This window comes from Gymnoscopelus braueri (assembly GCF_963280865.1).
Source record: "Gymnoscopelus braueri genome assembly, chromosome: 1".
Lineage (NCBI taxonomy): Eukaryota > Metazoa > Chordata > Actinopteri > Myctophiformes > Myctophidae > Gymnoscopelus > Gymnoscopelus braueri.
In genome coordinates, this window is record NC_137603.1 from 59,980,473 (window position 1) to 59,999,445 (window position 18,973).

At 39.9% G+C, this 18,973-nt stretch overlaps 1 protein-coding gene across 2 annotated transcripts in view; it reads right to left on the bottom strand.

The window, feature by feature from the left end:
• The window catches only part of mindy2 (MINDY lysine 48 deubiquitinase 2), a 53,644-nt gene that overhangs the window by 5,043 nt on the left and 29,628 nt on the right, over positions 1 to 18,973 (bottom strand). The window contains exons 4-8 of one of the 2 annotated variants that reach the window (XM_080436632.1): positions 17,760 to 17,918; positions 15,230 to 15,332; positions 9,792 to 9,934; positions 7,347 to 7,520; positions 910 to 1,089 (exon numbers count right to left, since the gene is read on the bottom strand). In XM_080436632.1, the coding sequence (XP_080292758.1) occupies positions 910 to 1,089; positions 7,347 to 7,520; positions 9,792 to 9,934; positions 15,230 to 15,332; positions 17,760 to 17,918 (759 nt within the window). Of the gene's footprint in view, positions 1 to 897; positions 1,090 to 7,346; positions 7,521 to 9,791; positions 9,935 to 15,229; positions 15,333 to 17,759; positions 17,919 to 18,973 lie in introns of both variants that reach the window. The other variant, XM_080436631.1, reaches the window with a different exon arrangement.

Genomic DNA, 18,973 nt, shown 5'->3' on the forward strand with positions numbered 1-18,973 from the left:
AGATCCACAAGCTCACAACGCGGCGCGAAGCGACGCGTTGTGAGCTTGTAGATCTGCTATTTTCACTACCTCTTAAACAATCCTTTTTTATTTATTTATGGAAATTATTCGATTTTCTTTTCTTTTCTTTTCTCCTCTTCACTGTAACTGTATATATACATTTTTACTTCAGTTGTATGCATCCTAATGTCATTTTATAATTCTATTATTGTGTTTCCTTTGCTTGACGTTTTGTGTAAAGCACATTGAATTGCCTCTGTTACTGATGTTTGGCACTTTATAGCAGTTTGCACAATTGCATTTTGCACATGATTTAATAATTGAATGATTACCATGCGGGCAAGTGCAATGTGTAATGTATGAGAGCAATAGAATAGAGAGGGTAATGCTAAGTCATGATTGAAAGCTTAACATGTATCAAGTGGTTCTGTGGCTAGTGTAATTGGGCTGGACCAAGACAGAATGGCAGAGGGGGGGGGGGTTGTGATATAATTTGTAATTGTAAGGATGTTGTAGTAGTGTGAAGAATGTATATTTACTTGTTGTTCATTAAGTTTTAAGATAACATGTGGGTTTATGTATTTATTGTATCTATTTATTGTATGCTCGTATTTAGAATACACCCCTTACAGTGGTATAGTCCAGGATGGCTCATTAGCTCATAAAAGGTGGCCACTTGTCAATTGATCAGAGTCTGTGTGGAGGGAGAAGAGCTGCATGTGATGTTCTTGTCCTTTTTGTATGTTCAATGGTGAATAAATACACCATCCTAAACCCTACACCAGGCCTCTGTACTGCTTCCAGCCGCAAGTCGGGCATTCTCACAGTGCAACACAAGCAAAATTGCCTTGCGAAATACTAAAAAAAGATTTTTTGGGGGAATTGTTGGAATAGCACACAGCCCCATACCTGGCCCTGTGCGGCGGCGGCGGCCTGCTCCTGCTCCTGGTAGTACTGTGAGGCCCGCCTGTCCTCCTCCTCCTGGAGCTTCTTGGCCAGCTCCAGGTCACTGATGCCCTCAGGGAGCTGCTCCCACTGCAGCTCCTGGCTCTGCTGCTCCTGCTGCAGAGACAGCGCCATCAGGTAGTCCTACGTGCACACACACACACACACACACACACACACACACACACACACACACACACACACACACACACACACACACACACACACACACACACACACACACACACACACACACACACACACACACACACACACAGAGAGAGAGAGATTAACCATTAAGTCGTCTATTCTGATAGTAATAATTGCTATATAGCAGTGGTTCTCAAACTTTTCATGTCAAGGACCCCCCAAAATGATATGTATTTGGCTGCCGACCCCCATCTAAAAATATCTTGTGCCAGGGACCTCCTGAAGCAAAGATTTGAGTTAAAAATGTTTAACTTGCTTAAAATATAATATATATTCAGAGATTTGTAGAAAGTTTCAAGATTTTTCGTGCCGCGGAAATCTGCTATTTTTGAATAGCCAAATTATGAAAAATTATGAAACAAACAAAAAACACGAGCAGACACAATTGGAACTCGAACACTATAAAACTGATATGTTTCTGGGGTTCTCTCTCCAAATTGGATCAAATTGGTATCCCGACCTGAACATGTACTGAAGAGCTGGAGAGATGGAGAGATTAGCCTACGGACCCCATTTGAAAAGATATACCAGGGACCCCCATAAGAGAAGACTTTTACGGCTCTAGCAGTGATTCTCAAACATTTAAATTTCAAGGACCCCCAGTTTGACATGCATTGGCTACGGACCTCCATTTAATGGCATTTCTATCTCTGGGACCCTAATTTATAATGTAAAATCAATGTTAATTTAACTCTGAGTGTACAAATGGAACCAAATGGACCCGTTGGGGTCCATTTGGTTCCATTTATGAGTTACAGACACATAAGACTCCATAAGACCCTTTTTTGTAAAGCAGTTTGAGCTGCATTTATAGTCATGAAAGGTGCTATATAAATATAAATTATTATTATTATTTTGATAAGGGACCATTTGCTTCCTAAATATCTATCATTTAGCTGGGGACCCCCTGGAACCCCCTCAAGGACCACTGGTGGTCCCCAGACCACTGTCTGAGAACCACTGCTCTATAACAATGCCACTGGAGCAGCTTGGACAGGTAAAGCCTTTTTATTCAGGTGCAAGTACAATAAAGAATGACTGACGTTTCCATCTTCCTCTGTGTCATGGTGACCTCAGAGTCATCATTGATGACATCATTGATGACTCAGAGAAAGATCAAAACGTCAGTCATTCCTTATTGTACTAGCACCTGAATAAAAAGGCTTTACCTGTCCAAGCTGCTCATAGTGTCAATCTCTTCTGCAACTGTTGTCCCTGCTCCTGTGACGCACCGGACTAGCCGTATCAGGCTGAGGCGCACTGGTAGACTCCCTTTCTACTCTATAGCAATGATTAGTATCGAAATATAGAGCTTTAACTTTTAAACGTAAAACTTTAAAATAAATGAAAAATATATATATTCGTTGCTGTCGGGCAGAAACCAGCTAACTCCATTTTGACGCTTTTGCATTTTTTTTCCATAAATCAGTGCTATTGAACACCCTTTACATCTGTGTGTTGGTAAAAAAAGATATTGAACCAATGAAAAGTATTAAAAAGCGCTTCTGACAAAACCAGCTAACTCCATTGGATCCTCAAACTGTCAGCTAAACCAGCTAACTCCACCAAAGGGGGGTGACTCCAGGCTCCACCCCCTTTTGACCTCCAACCTCATTGTGAGCATGGAGGTCCATTCAGCTGTTCTTATCAATGATGAACAAAACCTCCCAACTCCACTTTTTGTTTTGTTTTTGTCATTTCCTGAAAAATTAAGTTATAGAGTTAGCTGGTTTCTCTCCGACAGCAGATATATAGATAGATAGATAGATATGAAATATCAGTTACATCACCTTTAAAGCACACCTGCTTTGATCAATGTAATGGCTGCTTACATGGTGTATTTCGATGGTGTGTTATCAGCAAACGCTTTTTCATTCACACGTGTACATTTTCAAACTCACGCCGATACAGCAATGCACACAGAAACGTATTATCCCTTACTAAACTAAATGGTAGCAATATAGCTCTTCATTTATTCTGAACATGGAAGTTGACTTTAGACCATCTTATGCAGACTATGACTCCTGACTGGGAGATTAAACTTAATTGGTTTATGTGATAAACTGTTTTATTCATAAGGGAGAGTGCGGGCCTGTGGAGAAAAAAGCCATGTCCTGAATACCGTTGCCTTAGTTTTGCTGTGTGTGTGCTTGTGTGTGTGCGTGCGCGCGCGCTTGTGTGTTCTGCAACCACACAGCAAAATCCCTTAGTACGGATTCAACTCCGAAGAGCGTACAAACTGAACCAAATGGACCCGTCTTGCAGGTCCTTTTGGTTCAGTTTGTAGGCTCAACCGGAGTTATAGTCTTCAGAGTTTTTGTGTGGAAGAGAGGCTAGACGAGGAGGGCCAGCCAAAGAGCAGACAAGCTGTGAGAGCAGAGCGGTGAAATGCACTGGAGAATGTGAGCCTCATGCATTATGGAGAACCAGCAGCAGCTTGTGCACCGTGCTGTGCCCTGAACGGCCACGGGAGGGCGCCACCACCAATCCTGCACATCTACTGGTCTGGTACTCCTGAAGAGTCTGTGGATTAAAGCTAAATCAAATCTCACGACTGAACAATTTTGTTTAGGCCAAGTCCCCCAATCTACGATTTGTGAAACAGCATGAAAAAGCCCCTCCACAATAGTGTTCTGTTTCATAAACAATTAGCACAATTATGTAAAGTGATGATGTTTGTTATATTGTTCCTGCTGTTCTACATACTGCTAACTACAGATTGAGGCGTTAACCTTTGCTTTAATATCTGAGACCATTAAGGTTTATGGAAGATGCTTTTGAACATGTATTCTGCTGCTAGCTTGACCACTTCAAATACTCTTTCATCTTAACCCATTCAATCCGGGAACACATCTCTCTGTCATTTTATAGACAGAGAGATCTGTCTCTGTGCCTCACTCTGTGCCGCGCTATGAGCTTGTAGATCTGCTATTTTTGAATAGCCAAAGTATAAAATAATGGTTTAAGTGGCTTTAACCCATTAAGTTCCCGGTCTTAATGGGTTAAAGTTTCGAATGACCGGAATTAGCCTATCTACAACGTGCTGCAAGCTGGTAGAGGCTACTTTCTGTGCAGGACATGATTCCATTGAACACTTCAATGGAATCCAAATGCCGGGCACAGTCGTGGCGACCGAGAACTGAGGAGTCCTGCATCTCTGATGTCTGTGCAGTGGTGAAATAACTACTGATTTTTTTACTTTAAGTACAAGTAGCCTGTATTCAACATTTTACTTGTCACATTGTATGCATTTTTATCAGAATCTAATTATGGGTCCCTAGCTGTGGATACTTTATGGAGGAATGATATAGTGAATTTGGATCCTGATTTGAGCTGGGACACAGTTTGGTATATAATATATTGCTGTCTTCTAGGAATCCAGATCATCAACAGATTCATTTAAATTTTGTTCACCAAACATATTTGCCCTATCATATCTCCCCGTAGATTATGTGCTATGAGGATTTTAAGTAGCCCCAACTGCACATTTTGCACTCCATGGTTTGGGAATGTCCAATGTTTCCTCTTTTTGGATTATGGTTGCCGCTAAACTGTCATTACTTTTGGGAGCTGATATTACACCTTCTCCATCTGTATTTATTTTAAATGATGTGTATACCTGAACTGCACGCACAAGCGCATCTTCTTTGCTGGCTTAACAGCAGCAAAAAAGATGGTAGCTACAAGGTGGAAACCTCCTCATACCCTAACATTTCGCCAATGGGCTTTAACGTTTTTAGATATTGTTTATTTAGAACTGTCAACGGCGAGGTTACATGGAGCAAGTGAGAGGAACATTGATATGTGGTCTAACGTCGCAGATAAGCTTAACACATTAACTGCCAGAATTATTTTCATATTTTTTTAGCCAGTGCCAGAGTTTTTCATTGGAAAAAAAAAAGTACTCAGGAGCCGAAATACAGCATTTTTAAGTTTTAAGTTAAAATTGAAGTGGATAGGAGTCTAGATCTTCAACTAATCATATCTCCTTGGTCTTTGGGTGAAATTGGACAAAAAAAATTTAAAAAACGTAGATCTACGCGATTGGCACGTGACGGCTTTAAAGCGGTTCGCGTAGATCTACGTGATTGGCAGTCAATGTGTTAAGGGCTTGGTTTAAGTGTTGTACACAGTGTTGTGACTAGGGGTGGGACGATATGGGTATCTCACGATACGATATCTGTGGCGATATTAGGCCCTCGATAACAATAATATTACGATATTCGATATATTGCGATATCACTATATGCATGAAATTTCACCAGCGATATATCACGATAGTCCTTGTATTCAATTCATAAACACATAAAATAGCACCAAACAGTTCAAAATCATCATTACACAAATACAGAGTCGGAAAAACGACGTATCACAAAAAAAATTATTTATTTTTCGCGGGAGAAAGTATCGCGATATATCGCGATATCGATATATCGTCCCAACCCTAGATGTGACCTTGCACACAGGTATAGGCATGGTGTTTGGCCCTTGCATTTCGAGACATTGTTGGTCCTGGGAGGAGTGGGTGGGTTTATTATTATTATTTTTATTATTATTCTATTTAACCTTCTGTGTTGTTTTCAAGTTGTGTATGTGTTTGTATCTTGTTTTTGTTGAAAATGTATTAATTTAAACATAATTATATTGCTGATATGATAAAACATTTTACTTGTGTAAAACGTACGTTAGTAAATATATTTACAGAACCAAAGTAAAAGTACTAAGATTTCTTTCTTTCTTTTTATTTATTCCAAAAAAGTATAACATTATCTTGTTTTAAATCTAATCTTCAAAGAGCCGAAGTATACAATAGGATGTAAGTGGTTAACAAGTGTTTTGTAATAATAATGATCTAAATCTGCAATGTAACTAGTAACTAAAGATATCATATAAATGTAAAGTAACCGTGACCTTGAAATTGTACTTGGTGTCGGGGGACTGTTCAGTAACGTAGTTACTTTACACCATTGGTTCACAAAGTGAGGTCCAGGGACCCCCAGGGGTCCTTGGGGGGGAGAAGTAGTTAATGTAGCATCACCATCATTTTAACCATTTTATCCATTTATATGTTGGCTATTTACAAATTGCAGATCTACAAGCTTGTACATCTGCTAATGTTGAGTTTTTCTGTAAATGTCGAAAATGTTTGGAAACTTTTTCTTTACATAAATCTTTTCAGATGAGGGTCCACGGCCAGATATATATCAATTTGGGGGTCCTTGACACGAAAAAGTTTGAAAACTACTACTTTACCCCACACTGCGTGTGTGCTTGCGTGCATGCGTGTGCGTGTGGGAACGATGCTGGTACAAGGAGCTTGTACACATCTATTATTGAGAATACTTCCCGTACTACCTTTGACAGTCGATGGGTGTGTGAAGTTGGAGCAGAGCAACAAGCCCCAGAGATGTACACAGGACCTGTGTTCATATCCCTAGTATTATGATGTACACAGGACCTGTGTTCATATCCCTAGTATTCATATATTCTGTTTCTTCTATACAAGGTAAACTTTGTTTGGTATCTACAGTAATTAACCCACTGAATATAGCGTAGTGTACAACACAACTAACAATGTCTGTATACTGTAAGTGTAACGTCTATAAGCAGATATGTGCAGAATCTGTAGGTGAGGGATAAGGTCTTTGGTGTCGGGGGACTGTTCACTTTCTGCGTGTAGTCCAATTTGCAAGTCTGAGTATTATTGACCAATAAGGTTTGAGCAGGCTTTGGCGACGCAAGGTTTTAGCATCCAGGTAAACAGTCCTTGTGGAGATCAACAAGAGGTGGAACGCATTTCCTGAATTACAATCTCCACTCAAAACCTGCTCTGTTATTGGCTTATTTTTTATTTATTTATTTGCATTCAGATATCTTTTCATAAAGATAACGATTCCAGGGGGTCCCCAGCAAAATTTGTTAATATAGCGTTATAATCATTTTAACCACTTTAACCATTATTTTATACTTTGGCTATTCAAAAATAGCAGATCTAGAAGCTCATAGCGCGGCACAAATCTGCTATTTTTTAATAAAAAAAAAATTCTGCGAAATTTTTTAACTCAAATCTTTGCTTCTGGGAGGTCCCTGGCACAAAATATTTTTGGGGGTCCGCAGCCAAATACACATCAATTTGGGGGTCCTTGACATGAGTCAGGTTTGTGTCTCTGTGTGACCATAAACATTCAGACCTGGTCTATCTGGTCCTGCTGGCCTCGGTACACCGTCTCCGGGTCGGAGGGAGGCCGCAGGCGGAACTCTGAGTCGCAGAAGTTGCCGTCTCCGTCCACGTTGTGGAGGCTCTCCCACACCACCTTCTCCTCCGTCAGGAAGCCCTGGTCGGTCACCAGGAGGTACAGCTGGCCCTGTAACACACACACACACAAATATATATTTTTACCAAATACTTCCATATCAATATTGTGGCAAATATCATATTGTTGCTGTGGGGCAGAAACCTCTTATTTGCATATTTTTACTGTTTGTGTGTTTTTTTACCGTAAATTAACGCCCTACTTGATCATACTACAGATCTGCAAGCTCGAAATGTGGCGCGAAGCGACACGTTTTGAGCTTGTAGATCTGCTACTTTTGCTGTTTTTGAATTTGAATCCCGTAGTAGTACCAGTTTTGGACATATGAGACGATACTGTGATGACATCAATTATGTTATATAATTCACATCTATTTCCCCAAAAATTCAAAACATTTTCAAATGAGCTAAAAGTATCAAATGAGCTTTAGTGGCTAAACCAGCAAACGCTAACGTACTGTGTGTGTGTGTGTGTGTGTGTGTGTGTGTGTGTGTGTGGGGGTGTGTTCATAAATGTCTGCAAATAAATGATTACTAGGCCAGCGGTTCTCCAAGTGGGGTCCGGGGACCCCCAGGGGTCCTTGGAGCGGTTCCAGGGGGGTCCCCAGCAAAACTTGTTACCTTGGCTATTCAAAAATAGCAGATATACAAGCTCACAGCACGTCACTTCGTGCCGCGCTGTGAGCTTGTACATCTGCTATTTTTTGAACATTTTAGAAACATCTTGAAAGTGTTTTGACAAAATTTCGATTTTAAACACAAATCTTCTCTTCTGGGGGTCCCTAGCACACAACCATTTCAGATGGGGGGGGGGGGTCCGTGGGCAAGTGCATATCAATTTGGCACATTTTGAGAACTACTGTACTTGGGGACTTGGATACTCTGGTACTTTATCTAAGGGTGCTAGTAGACACAGCTTGCTTACTTTGGCAAGCACACTCTACTGTTCAGAAATTAACCCATTAAGACCGGGAACGCATCTGTGTGACGTTTGGCTATTCAAAAATAGCAGATCTACAAGCTCATAGCGGCGCCGCGCTATGAGCTTGTAGATCTGCTATTTTTGGAAAAATCAATTTATTTTAATATTTGAATATATATATATATATATTTTTAAAGGGAACATTTGTAACTCAAATCTTTGCTTCATGGGGGTCCCCGGAACTAAATATTTTGAGATGGGGGGTCCGTGGCCAAATACATATCATTTTGGTGGGTCCTTGACATTAAAAGGTTTGAGCACCACTGATATTATAGCAACATACGTTTTTCAGAAAACTGTTAGGATTTAGAAGACATTTGTAGAATCCCCCCAGAAGCAAAGATTTGAGTTACAAATGTTCGCTTTAAAAAAATACATATATTCAAAGATTTGCACACATGTTCACGATTTTTCAAAAATAGCACATCTACAAGCTCGAGTGCCGCACTATGAGCTTGTAGATCTGCTATTTTTGAATAGCCAAATAAATCTAAAAATGACATGGATGCGTTCCCGGCTTCAATGGGTTAAACGCACACACAGTACAGGTCCAGCTTCCGGTGCTGCAGATAACAGGAAAGGTGTGTCCTTGCTACACCGATAAGGGAAGCTCATGGCCTGTGGCAGGAACTGCTGGAGATCGATGCAGCAGAAGGAATACAGCCTTTTTTTTTACCTTGACACCATCTATATTAACTTTTGAAGAAGTGGTGAACTTTTTAACAAAATAAACTGGTGGTGGGGGAGGCAAATAAGGCTTTACATGCTGCTTTCTCAGAACATGAAAAGCTGAATTCCGGTCATGGTGTGAATTCGGCCAAAAAGAGGGGTGGGCTAACAAAGGAAATGACGTTACTCGTTTATTAGCATATAGACGAATCCACAGAGGGCTCCCCTGGTGCAGTCATGTAACTGTGGTGTCAGAATGCTCAGCGCAGCAGGAGTCTGTGACACCGCAGCGCTCTGTGGATTCGTCTATAGATGGTGTTCTAAGTTCCAAGTCATTCAGTTTTCTGAGCGAAAGTTACTTTCAAAACCATTTATAAACTATGCTAAATAAAGTCTCACTATGTGTATGCTTACTTCCAGAGAAACGCAATTCATATTCCAGATTGACCTGGTTCATAGGCTAGCAAAACACATTAACGTTACGTGACCAGGAATGACCTTGGAACAGATAGTAGGCTGCAAGACTCGTGGCATCCACTAGGGGGATGTATGACATATCACAGTCTATTTACGGTAACGCATTCATATGGACGACACAGACTGAGAACTCTGTCTCTTTATTATGTATATGTAAATCTCGACGACCCGTGTTATGGTCGCTTTTTTTTTTACCTTGTATTTGATCATGGTGCTGAAGTGGTTATTCCTGAAGAAAACGCAGAGTTCCCCTTCCTGTACCGTGGACGTGAGCTCACACAGGCCGTGGTACGTCAGCTGAGTGGCCGTGCTGTTCAGAAACTGCTCTGCTACCATGCCTGTGTTGGCCACAGAGAGGGAGGGAGAGAGAGAGAGAGAGACAGTTAGTTTACATGGATTCACCCTTCAAGGGAAAGGATTATCTGTGTCATTTTAAGATTTCTTTGGCTATTCAAAAATAGCAGATCTACAAGCTCATAGCTCATTTATTTATTTATTATTATTAAACCTTTCTGAAAAATAATGTCAAACATTTAAACATTTCCAGAGAATTTCATACCTTTTAAAGAAATGTATAAATAAAAGTAAAATAAACCTTTAAGAAGTAGTGAAAATTTTCATTTAGGTCTTGAGCTAAAAGGTTTGGGAACCACTAGTTTAGAGGGGAAAAAAGGAGGGGGACCCAAGTACAGACTCCTGAGAGACCCCGGTCAATATAGCAGGGTTTAAGTTGTTAAAACGACAAATGAAAGACATGGCATCGATTACACTACAGGTCTATTTCTCTGAAATGATTTGAAAGGAAGGAGTTGACGAGATTCGTACGCTGCTCTGTTGCACCTGTAGCAACATGCATTTGTCTTCATAAAACAAACCATTGGTACAATATGTAAAAGCGTGATGTTTTGGTAGCCATACAGCTCACCAGTTGAAGAAATAGCAGATTGTGGCTTGAACCTTTGCTTTTATGAAATATCAGAAATCATTAGGGTTTCATGGAAAATGTAACTTTTATTGTATCGCTAGTTTGCCCACTTCAAATATTATTTAATCTTAAAATGCTTAATAACCAAAAATAGGCTATCTGCGACGGGTTGTAAGCTTGTAAGCAGTGCCTGACATGATTCCATAGAAGACGGCAAGAAAGCGTTTCTAACCCCCCCACCAAGAGGTCACATTACCTGCCAAAAACGGACATGTCCGTCTTTTAAAATACACCCGTTTACCACCAAACTTTTTTTTTTTTAAATTCCACACAGAACCAGAGATATCGCTATTTACTGCTCCATTCACTCACAAAAATGGTTAAAAAAAGGTTAATGAAAAAGAAAATGCTGGCACTGGGTGGGAATAAAAAAAAAAAACCTCTGGCAGGGAATGTGTTAAAGGGATAGTTCTAGCCTGGTTCCAGACGAATCTAGTCTAGCCCTAGTCTGGCCATGCCAGGCTAGAATAGTTTTTTTTTGTTATCAATTGTTTTTATTATTATATCGACAATACAATCATGTTTGAATGGGTACATTTTTCAACAAAAACAAGATACAAACACATACACAACTTAAAAACAACACAGAAGGTTAATTAAAATAACAATAATAATAAAAATAATAATAATAAACATAAACCCACCCACCCCTCCCCGGACCAACAATGACTCAAAATGCAAGGGCCAAACACCATGCCTATACCTGTGCAAGGTCACATCACTGTGTACAACACTTAAACCAAGTCTTTAAGCTTATCTGCAAAGTTAGACCACATACAGTATCTGTTTCAAATCTTTTTTATTGTGAAGCACAGGGTAAGATTACACATTCTGTTCATATATATGGATTGCTTCCTTTTTTTTAAACAAAAACAAACAGACATATACACAAAATAGACGGGAAGTTAGACCACATATCAATGTTCCTCTCACTTACTCCATGTAACCTCGCCGTTGACAGTTCTAAATAAACAATATCTAAAAACGTTAAAGCCCATTGGCGAAATGTTAGGGTATGAGGAGGTTTCCACCTTGTAGCTACCATTTTTTTTGCAGCTGTTAAGCCTGCAAAGAAGATGCGCTTGTGTGTGCAGTTCAGATGTAGCCGGGACACATCATTTAAGATAAATACAGATGGAGAAGGTGTGATATCAGTTCCCAAAAGTAGTGACAGTTTAGCTGCAACCATAATCCAAAAAGAGGAAACATTTGGACATTCCCAAACCATGTGAAAAAAGGTACCAATAACATTTGGAGTACAAAATGTGCAGTTGGGGCTATTTAAAAACCTCATAGCACATAATCTACGGGGAGTCAAATATGTACGGTGAACAAAATGTAAATGAATCTGTGCCAGGCTAGAATAGTTAACCCAAAGAAATACTTTTTTTCTATTGATTAGTCACCCCATGGAGACTTGAATATATGGATAATTTTTTTTTTAAGCCAATAATTTGATGACCAGCGGACCGGTAGGCAGCGGTTCCGATAGGAGACACAAAGGAGACTCTTTGTCTCCTACCGGAACCGCTGCCGGTCATCAAATTATTGATGGAGACTAGAATTGATGTCTCCATGGGGTGACTAATCGATAGGAAAAAAGTCATTTTGGGGGTGAACTACCCCTTAAAGGGGGCTCCACTGGGTCCCCCAGGTAAATGATTGATAGTTAGGAACTCAATGGACCCTCACAGGTCTGTAACCCAGACAGACGGAGAACAAATCCGGGCCCCCCATTTGTTCAGTCTCACAGTTACATTGACAGAGAGGATTTTACAGTGTAGACTGAGGTCCCAGAGATAACAAGAAATGATTTGAATAAATCATATGCCACAGGCTTCTCTGCCTTTTCTATACAGCATGTAGAGGAATGAATGTTGACAGACATTTGCTGCCACACACACATTTTAAATTGTTTATGCCTTACATAAAGAGCTCCAAAATAACAACGCATGTACATAGTGACATATTGACATACATTGACAAATGTATGTCTAAAGAAGTTTAGCCCTGGCTGGGAAGAGACAGCCATTATGATTAATAAAAGACACTAGTACAACATAATACATTATCCGTTGTGTAGTGTTCCTCCATGGAGGATGCTCTGAGGCTTGAGTACAGTGGAGTAGAGGGTTTACAAGACGACATTATACAACCGAGGAAGGGGAAAGAAGGCTGAACGAACTCTTCGAGAGACAGAAAATAGTGGCAGAAAAATGTGCATTTAGTGAACTATCTCTCCACTTTCCCAGGAGATTAACAAGGACCACATTCTCCCCACTTCCTCCAGTGACTATGACAATGAGGTGATTTTCCCTAGAAAGGCTCTGAACGGCCTGTTCGAGCGCGTGTCAGGTTCTTGATCCGACCGGAGCTTTTTTGAGGACTTTAGGTGTGAAAGGCACTCGAGTGTTGCACCGAATGTGGTGACCTATCGATTTCTGTTCCGCCCCGCTGTTTCCAGCAGACAAGGTCACGTGCGGTCAATCAGCTGTCAGTCGCACTTTTCTCTCCCGTCTATTTATCAGCCAAAAATAGTTCTGTGGCCTAACAGATATAAAGCTTAGGGTCCTTGAAATTAAAGAAGGTTGAGAATAACCGTCTCTAAACAACAGTGAACACACTGGACACAACAGATGGACACAGGTAGATGGAATGTTGGGTAATATTCCAAATTGGACTGAGAAGGCAGCGTTTTATCAGTGATGTCCAAACAACCAAAAATAAATTAATTGTACGTGTTTTCAGTTTATGTCCCAAAAGAGAACTTAGTACAAAAAGTACAAAAATACTTTGTGACTTTACCCTATTTCAAAAATAGCCAAGAATCTACATGCTCACAACACGTAAAAAAAAAAGAAGCTTTTGAATTTCTGTGAGAAAATCTTTCACATTTGTTTGAAAATGTCTTAAAAACATTTATTTATTTGTTTGTTTGTTTTATTTTGAACATTTCTGAAAACCTTACTCGCTACCCATACAAAACTGGTCCGCGACCCCAAAACGGATCTCGACCCAATGTTTGGGAAACACGTTAGTAAGGAGAGGAAGAGAGGGGGATGAACATAAAGTAATCCTCAGCTGGTACTGTATGTAATCACAAAACGCTGTTTTGGATGAAGAAGTATTTCCATGAGGTAATAGCTGCTACTGTAAGGCTGTCAAAACAGCTCGTTTATTGTACATAAGTTTAATTTGTAGTCATTTGTACTGGGCTATTAAAGTACAACCAGTTGTACTTGACTTTATATGGACTTTGGCTGCTGGTCTGAAATCCAGTAAACCGAAGCGGCATAATGGCTGTATAACAGTGGTGTAAAGTAACTAAGTACATTTACTCAAGTACTGTTACATAAGTACAATTTTTAGGTACTTTTACTTTACTGGAGTATTTGCAATTTACAATACTTTTACTTCTACTCCACTACATCTCAGAGGTAAATATTGTACTTTTACTCCACTACAATTATTTGACAACTTTAGTTACTTTGCAGATATACATTATTACATTATGAAACATACATTAACCACTTTAGCCCTATTTTTATCAGAGATTCGCAGAGAAGCCACGCCCGTCAATCGAATAGACCCCATCTTGTTTTTATTCATATTATATATTTGTTTCATTTAAAAAATATATATATTCTCTTTTTTTATACATATTTTCCTTTTCTTTATGTCACTACACAGGGAACATATCGTCTCTGTCGGGTGGAAACCTCATATGTCCCACAACTGTTACATTTTAGGGTTCAAAAAAATAGCAAATGTAGCAGATCTACAAGCTCAAAACGAGCTTGTGGATCTGCTACTTTTGATGCTTTTGACGCTGTAGTAAATACGGAGAGAAGAGGTTTCTGCACGACGGCAACGATAATCTTTTTTTATTTCATAGTTTTTTTATTCTCTTTTAGTATACATAATATTTTCCTTTAACCGTTTCAAACCGGGAACGCATCTGTGTGTCATTTTTAGATTTCTTTGGGCTATTAAAAAATAGCAGATATACAAGCTCATAGCGCGGCACCGAGTGCCGTGCTATGAGCTTGTAGATCTGCTATTTTGTGGGAAAATAATACATTTGTGCAAATCTCTAAATATATATTTTTAAAGCGAACATTTGAGACTCAAATTCTTTGCTTCTGGGGGATTCTACAAATGTCTTCTAAACAGTTTTTTGTAAAAAACGTATGTTGCTAGAATATCAGTGGTTCTCAAAGATTATATGTATTTGGCCGTGGACCCCCATCTAAAAATATTTCCCAGGGACCCCCAATAGTTTAAAATGTTCGCTTTAAAAAATATATATTCAAAGATTTGCACACGTTTTCCACGATTTTTTTTTTTTTTGCAGATCTACAAGTTCTACAAGTTCTCGGCACTCGGTGCCGCGCTATGAACTTGTATATCTGCTATTTTTGAATAGCCCCGGGAAAACTTTAAATGACACACAGATGCGTTCCCGGTCTTAATGGGTTAAAATGAAGGACGAGCGCAGTAGTGGAGAGTGAACATTTCACAGCCCCATTATGTAGGAACCATGATGTGGGAAAGGAGAGGAAAAAGGAAGAAGGAGGGAAAAGGGAGAGAGAGAGAGAAAGTGAAGGAAGTGGGAAGAGAAAACAATGCCGCCCTCACAGCCACCCACCTTCCCCTGCCAACTCGCTGCTCTCCGACTGTTTACAGGAGATTATCTTCTCCACCAGCTGGTTGTAGCTGCAGTTGCCTACCGCCTTGACAATGTCCTGCATCTGGGGGGAGAGAGAGAGAGAGACAGAGAGAGAGAGAGACAACAAGAGCATCCATCAAGCCTTTGTTCCTGCTTCGAGACTACAACAAACCAACCAACGAATGGACTGCATTATAACATGGTGACATGTTTGCAACGGACAGCGAGCTCGTTATAGGAGCGTTAGCTCGGTGCTGAATCGTTACAGCTAGTGGTTCTCAAACATTTTCATGTCAACGAGCCCCCAAACTGATGTATATTTGGCCACGGATCCCCCCCATCTGAAAAGAGTTTTGTGCCGTAAGAGAAGATTTTGAAGAATTTAAAAATGTCATAGTTGATCTGTGAGGTTGTAAGTCGGCTATATTTGAATAGCTGAAATATAAAATGGGGTTGAAGGGATATTTCACTTATTTATATTTCACAATAAAATAAACATTGAAAACATATAGTTAAAAAAAAATCACGGCCCCCATACGCATTAGAAGGACATTTTAATGCGTTTTATATATATTTATTTTATTTGAAAGTGAAATATCCCTGTAAGACATGGGTTTTCAACTGGTGGTCCGTGGACCACTGGTGGTCCGTGAAGGTATTGGTCCCTGACCATGCATTTAGTAATGTAGGAAAGTGAAGATTTGTATTATATTTTATTTTATCGACCACTAGTTGAGAAACAGTATGATGTATGATGACGCATCAATGTTGTCAGTTACTTGGAAGTCGGATGTCAAGAACTTCTACAGAAATAGGACTTTTCAAGAGAAACTGTACCGGTTTACCTAGTTGAGTCATCATTAGTAGGAAATGTGCCCATATCAATCGCATGTGCTTGCTCATACATATGTTGCAATGAATCAGTTAACATGAGTTTAATATGGAAGGTTAAGAGAACAGAATAAGGGCAACCATGGGAAAGGAATGGATCAGTGGTTCTCAATCTTTTCTGAGCTCTGGACCACTAGCATATCTCAGTTAAATAATGACTGTTAAGGGCTTGATTTAATTCACCTTGAATTAACAAATTAAATTAAGGCCTTAACAGTCATTATTTAATTTCAAGCTTTTCCCCCCACACCACGCCCATATCCCCCCTCCCAACACAACAGTGGTCCCAGGTTGATTCTCATTCAGGGTAGTGGTCCCTGGTTCATAATCAGTTGAAAACCCATGCTTTAAAGAGACTGTAACTCTAAAAGAGTGTACAAATGGAACCAAATGAACCCGTAACTGTCAGAGTTATCATTTTATAGTATATAGATTGCGATCCCAGAGATCCCTGGCCTAATGCATATTCAACTGGGGGTCCTTGAAATAGAAAAAAAGTTTGAGAACCACTGCATTACAGTGTTCTGCAAATGTCCCCCTAACATGCAAGAGTGACCGACAGAATAACAGAAAGAAACCTTGTATCTCCGTATTTAAACTATGCGACGCGTTGTGAGCTTGTCGACCGGCTTTTTATTTATTTATTGAAAATGGTTAAATCTCTGTGGGTTTCACAAATTTTACCCATGACAGGAATTAACCCATTAAGACCTGAGGTAATTCTTTAAAATGTTTTCTAATTCATAAGTTTTTTGAAAAAAAATTAAAAACATTTTTTTTGGTGCCGCGCTATGAGCTTGTAGATCTGCTATTTTTGAATAGCCAAAGAAATCTAAATTGTCTACATAATGTAACTACATAATGTACATAATAACTACATTGGATCCATTGGAATACAGGTCCTTTTTTCCATTTCTAGGAAAGGTAACACTTTTGGACAAACAAGGTTTACACCTGACAGTAAGGCGATAGCAGGAGGTTTGATATGAGAGAGGCAGAAGTAGAACAAATAAAGGATGAGACAGAGAACCAAAAAAAAAAGGATCAAGACAACAGTAGGAGGAGAGAATATGTGCTGTTATGGGTGCTCCAATTGATCAGCCACCAAAAGAAATAAGAGTGATTTGCACTCCAAATGACTTGATTGTTGAATCAATGGCCAAATTATTCAATCCCAAAATCTGATCTGTTATGACAGTGGTTCTCAAACTTTTGCAAGTCAACATGCATATATTTGGCCGCAGACCACCATCTGAAAATGTTTGGTGCCAGGGACCCCCAGATGAGAAGATTTGTGTTAAAAAAAATATATATATATTAAAAATCTTTTTTTTTAAAGATTTTCAAAAATGTAAGATGTACAAGCTTGTATAGCTGCTATTTTTTTTAATAGCCAATATATAAAATATGAATAAAGTGGTTAAAATGATTGTGACGCTCTTAACTCATTTAGCTGTGGACCCCCTGGAACCCCCTCAATGACCCTTGGGGGGGGGGGGGGGGGTCCCCGGACCCCACTTTGAGAACCACTGTTTTATGATGTACTGTATGATTGTTTTTTGGTGAGCCGTCAGTGCTCACAAAACCATCGAGAAGCAGCAGGGGTCAATGGTATTACCTGTGGGTCAACCAGCCAGCCGTGGTACAGAGGGATGTCCAGCAGGTCAAACACCAGGCATTCTGGGGTGTACTCGAACACTCGCACCCCCGTGAACTTCACGTTGACGTCCAGGCCCGTCTGCAGCTTGTGCAGCACTGCCATGGCATCGCTCATGTTCTAAAAGAGGACAGGAGGGGGACAATTCAGGACAAGAAAGAAAGTGGGACTTTTGGTCAAAGCAATGTAGCCGAGTTTCCCCACAGCATTAAAGGAGAATTCCGGACAAATTAAGTGTTATCTTTCATGTCTCGTTACTCACCTAGCGACGTGAAAAGTGGCGTTCTTTTTTTCCATATATTCCCCTGTCGTCATTTTTTAAACCCCCTCCGTTGTCATAATGGGAGCGTGTGGGTAAGGGAAATTCGTCTATTATAACCGACGCAAAGTTGTTTTTTTCTCTACTAGTATTCATAGTAGAGTCTCATGATAGTCAAACATGCGTTGAAACTATCTGCGAGGCTGCCGTCAATGGCGAACGATTTAACACTGGTTGCTTGTTTCCAGATTCTGGCAACACGAGTTGCCAGGTTCTGGAAAGAAACAAGCATCCAGTGTTAAATCGTTCGGCAGTAGCGCTAGCCTCTCAGGCTAGCTACTCTCATGTTTGACTATCATGAGACTTTACTATGAATACTAGTAGAGAAAAAAACAACTTTGCGTCGGTTATAATAGACGAATTTCCCTTACCCACACGCTCCCATTATGACAACGGAGAGGGTTTAAAAAATGACGACAGGGGAATATATGGAAAAAAAGAACGCCACTTTTCACGTCGCTAGGTGAGTAACGAGACATGAAAGATAACACTTAATTTGTCCGGAATTCTCCTTTAAGGCTACACTGTGTAACTTTCCTCTTCTACCTCGGATTTGAACCCGGTTTCCTGTGCAAGTGCTGATTTTTTTTTTTACCAATGAGCTAATAGAGCCCGTCTGAAAACATAAACATAGTTTTTTATATTACTCCCACAGATTTTGTCCAAACATCACACAAATCGGTACACAGTATCTCTATAGTCATGTCATCAACACGGATCTGTCCAATTTCCCATATTCTATCTTGATTGCCTTCCAAAGTTTGCAGGATTGGTTCGTTTTGAACATAATGCCTCAAATCATGAACGCAGCATGCGATTTCAGTGAAAGGCCTAAGAAGAAATGGCACCCTTTTCA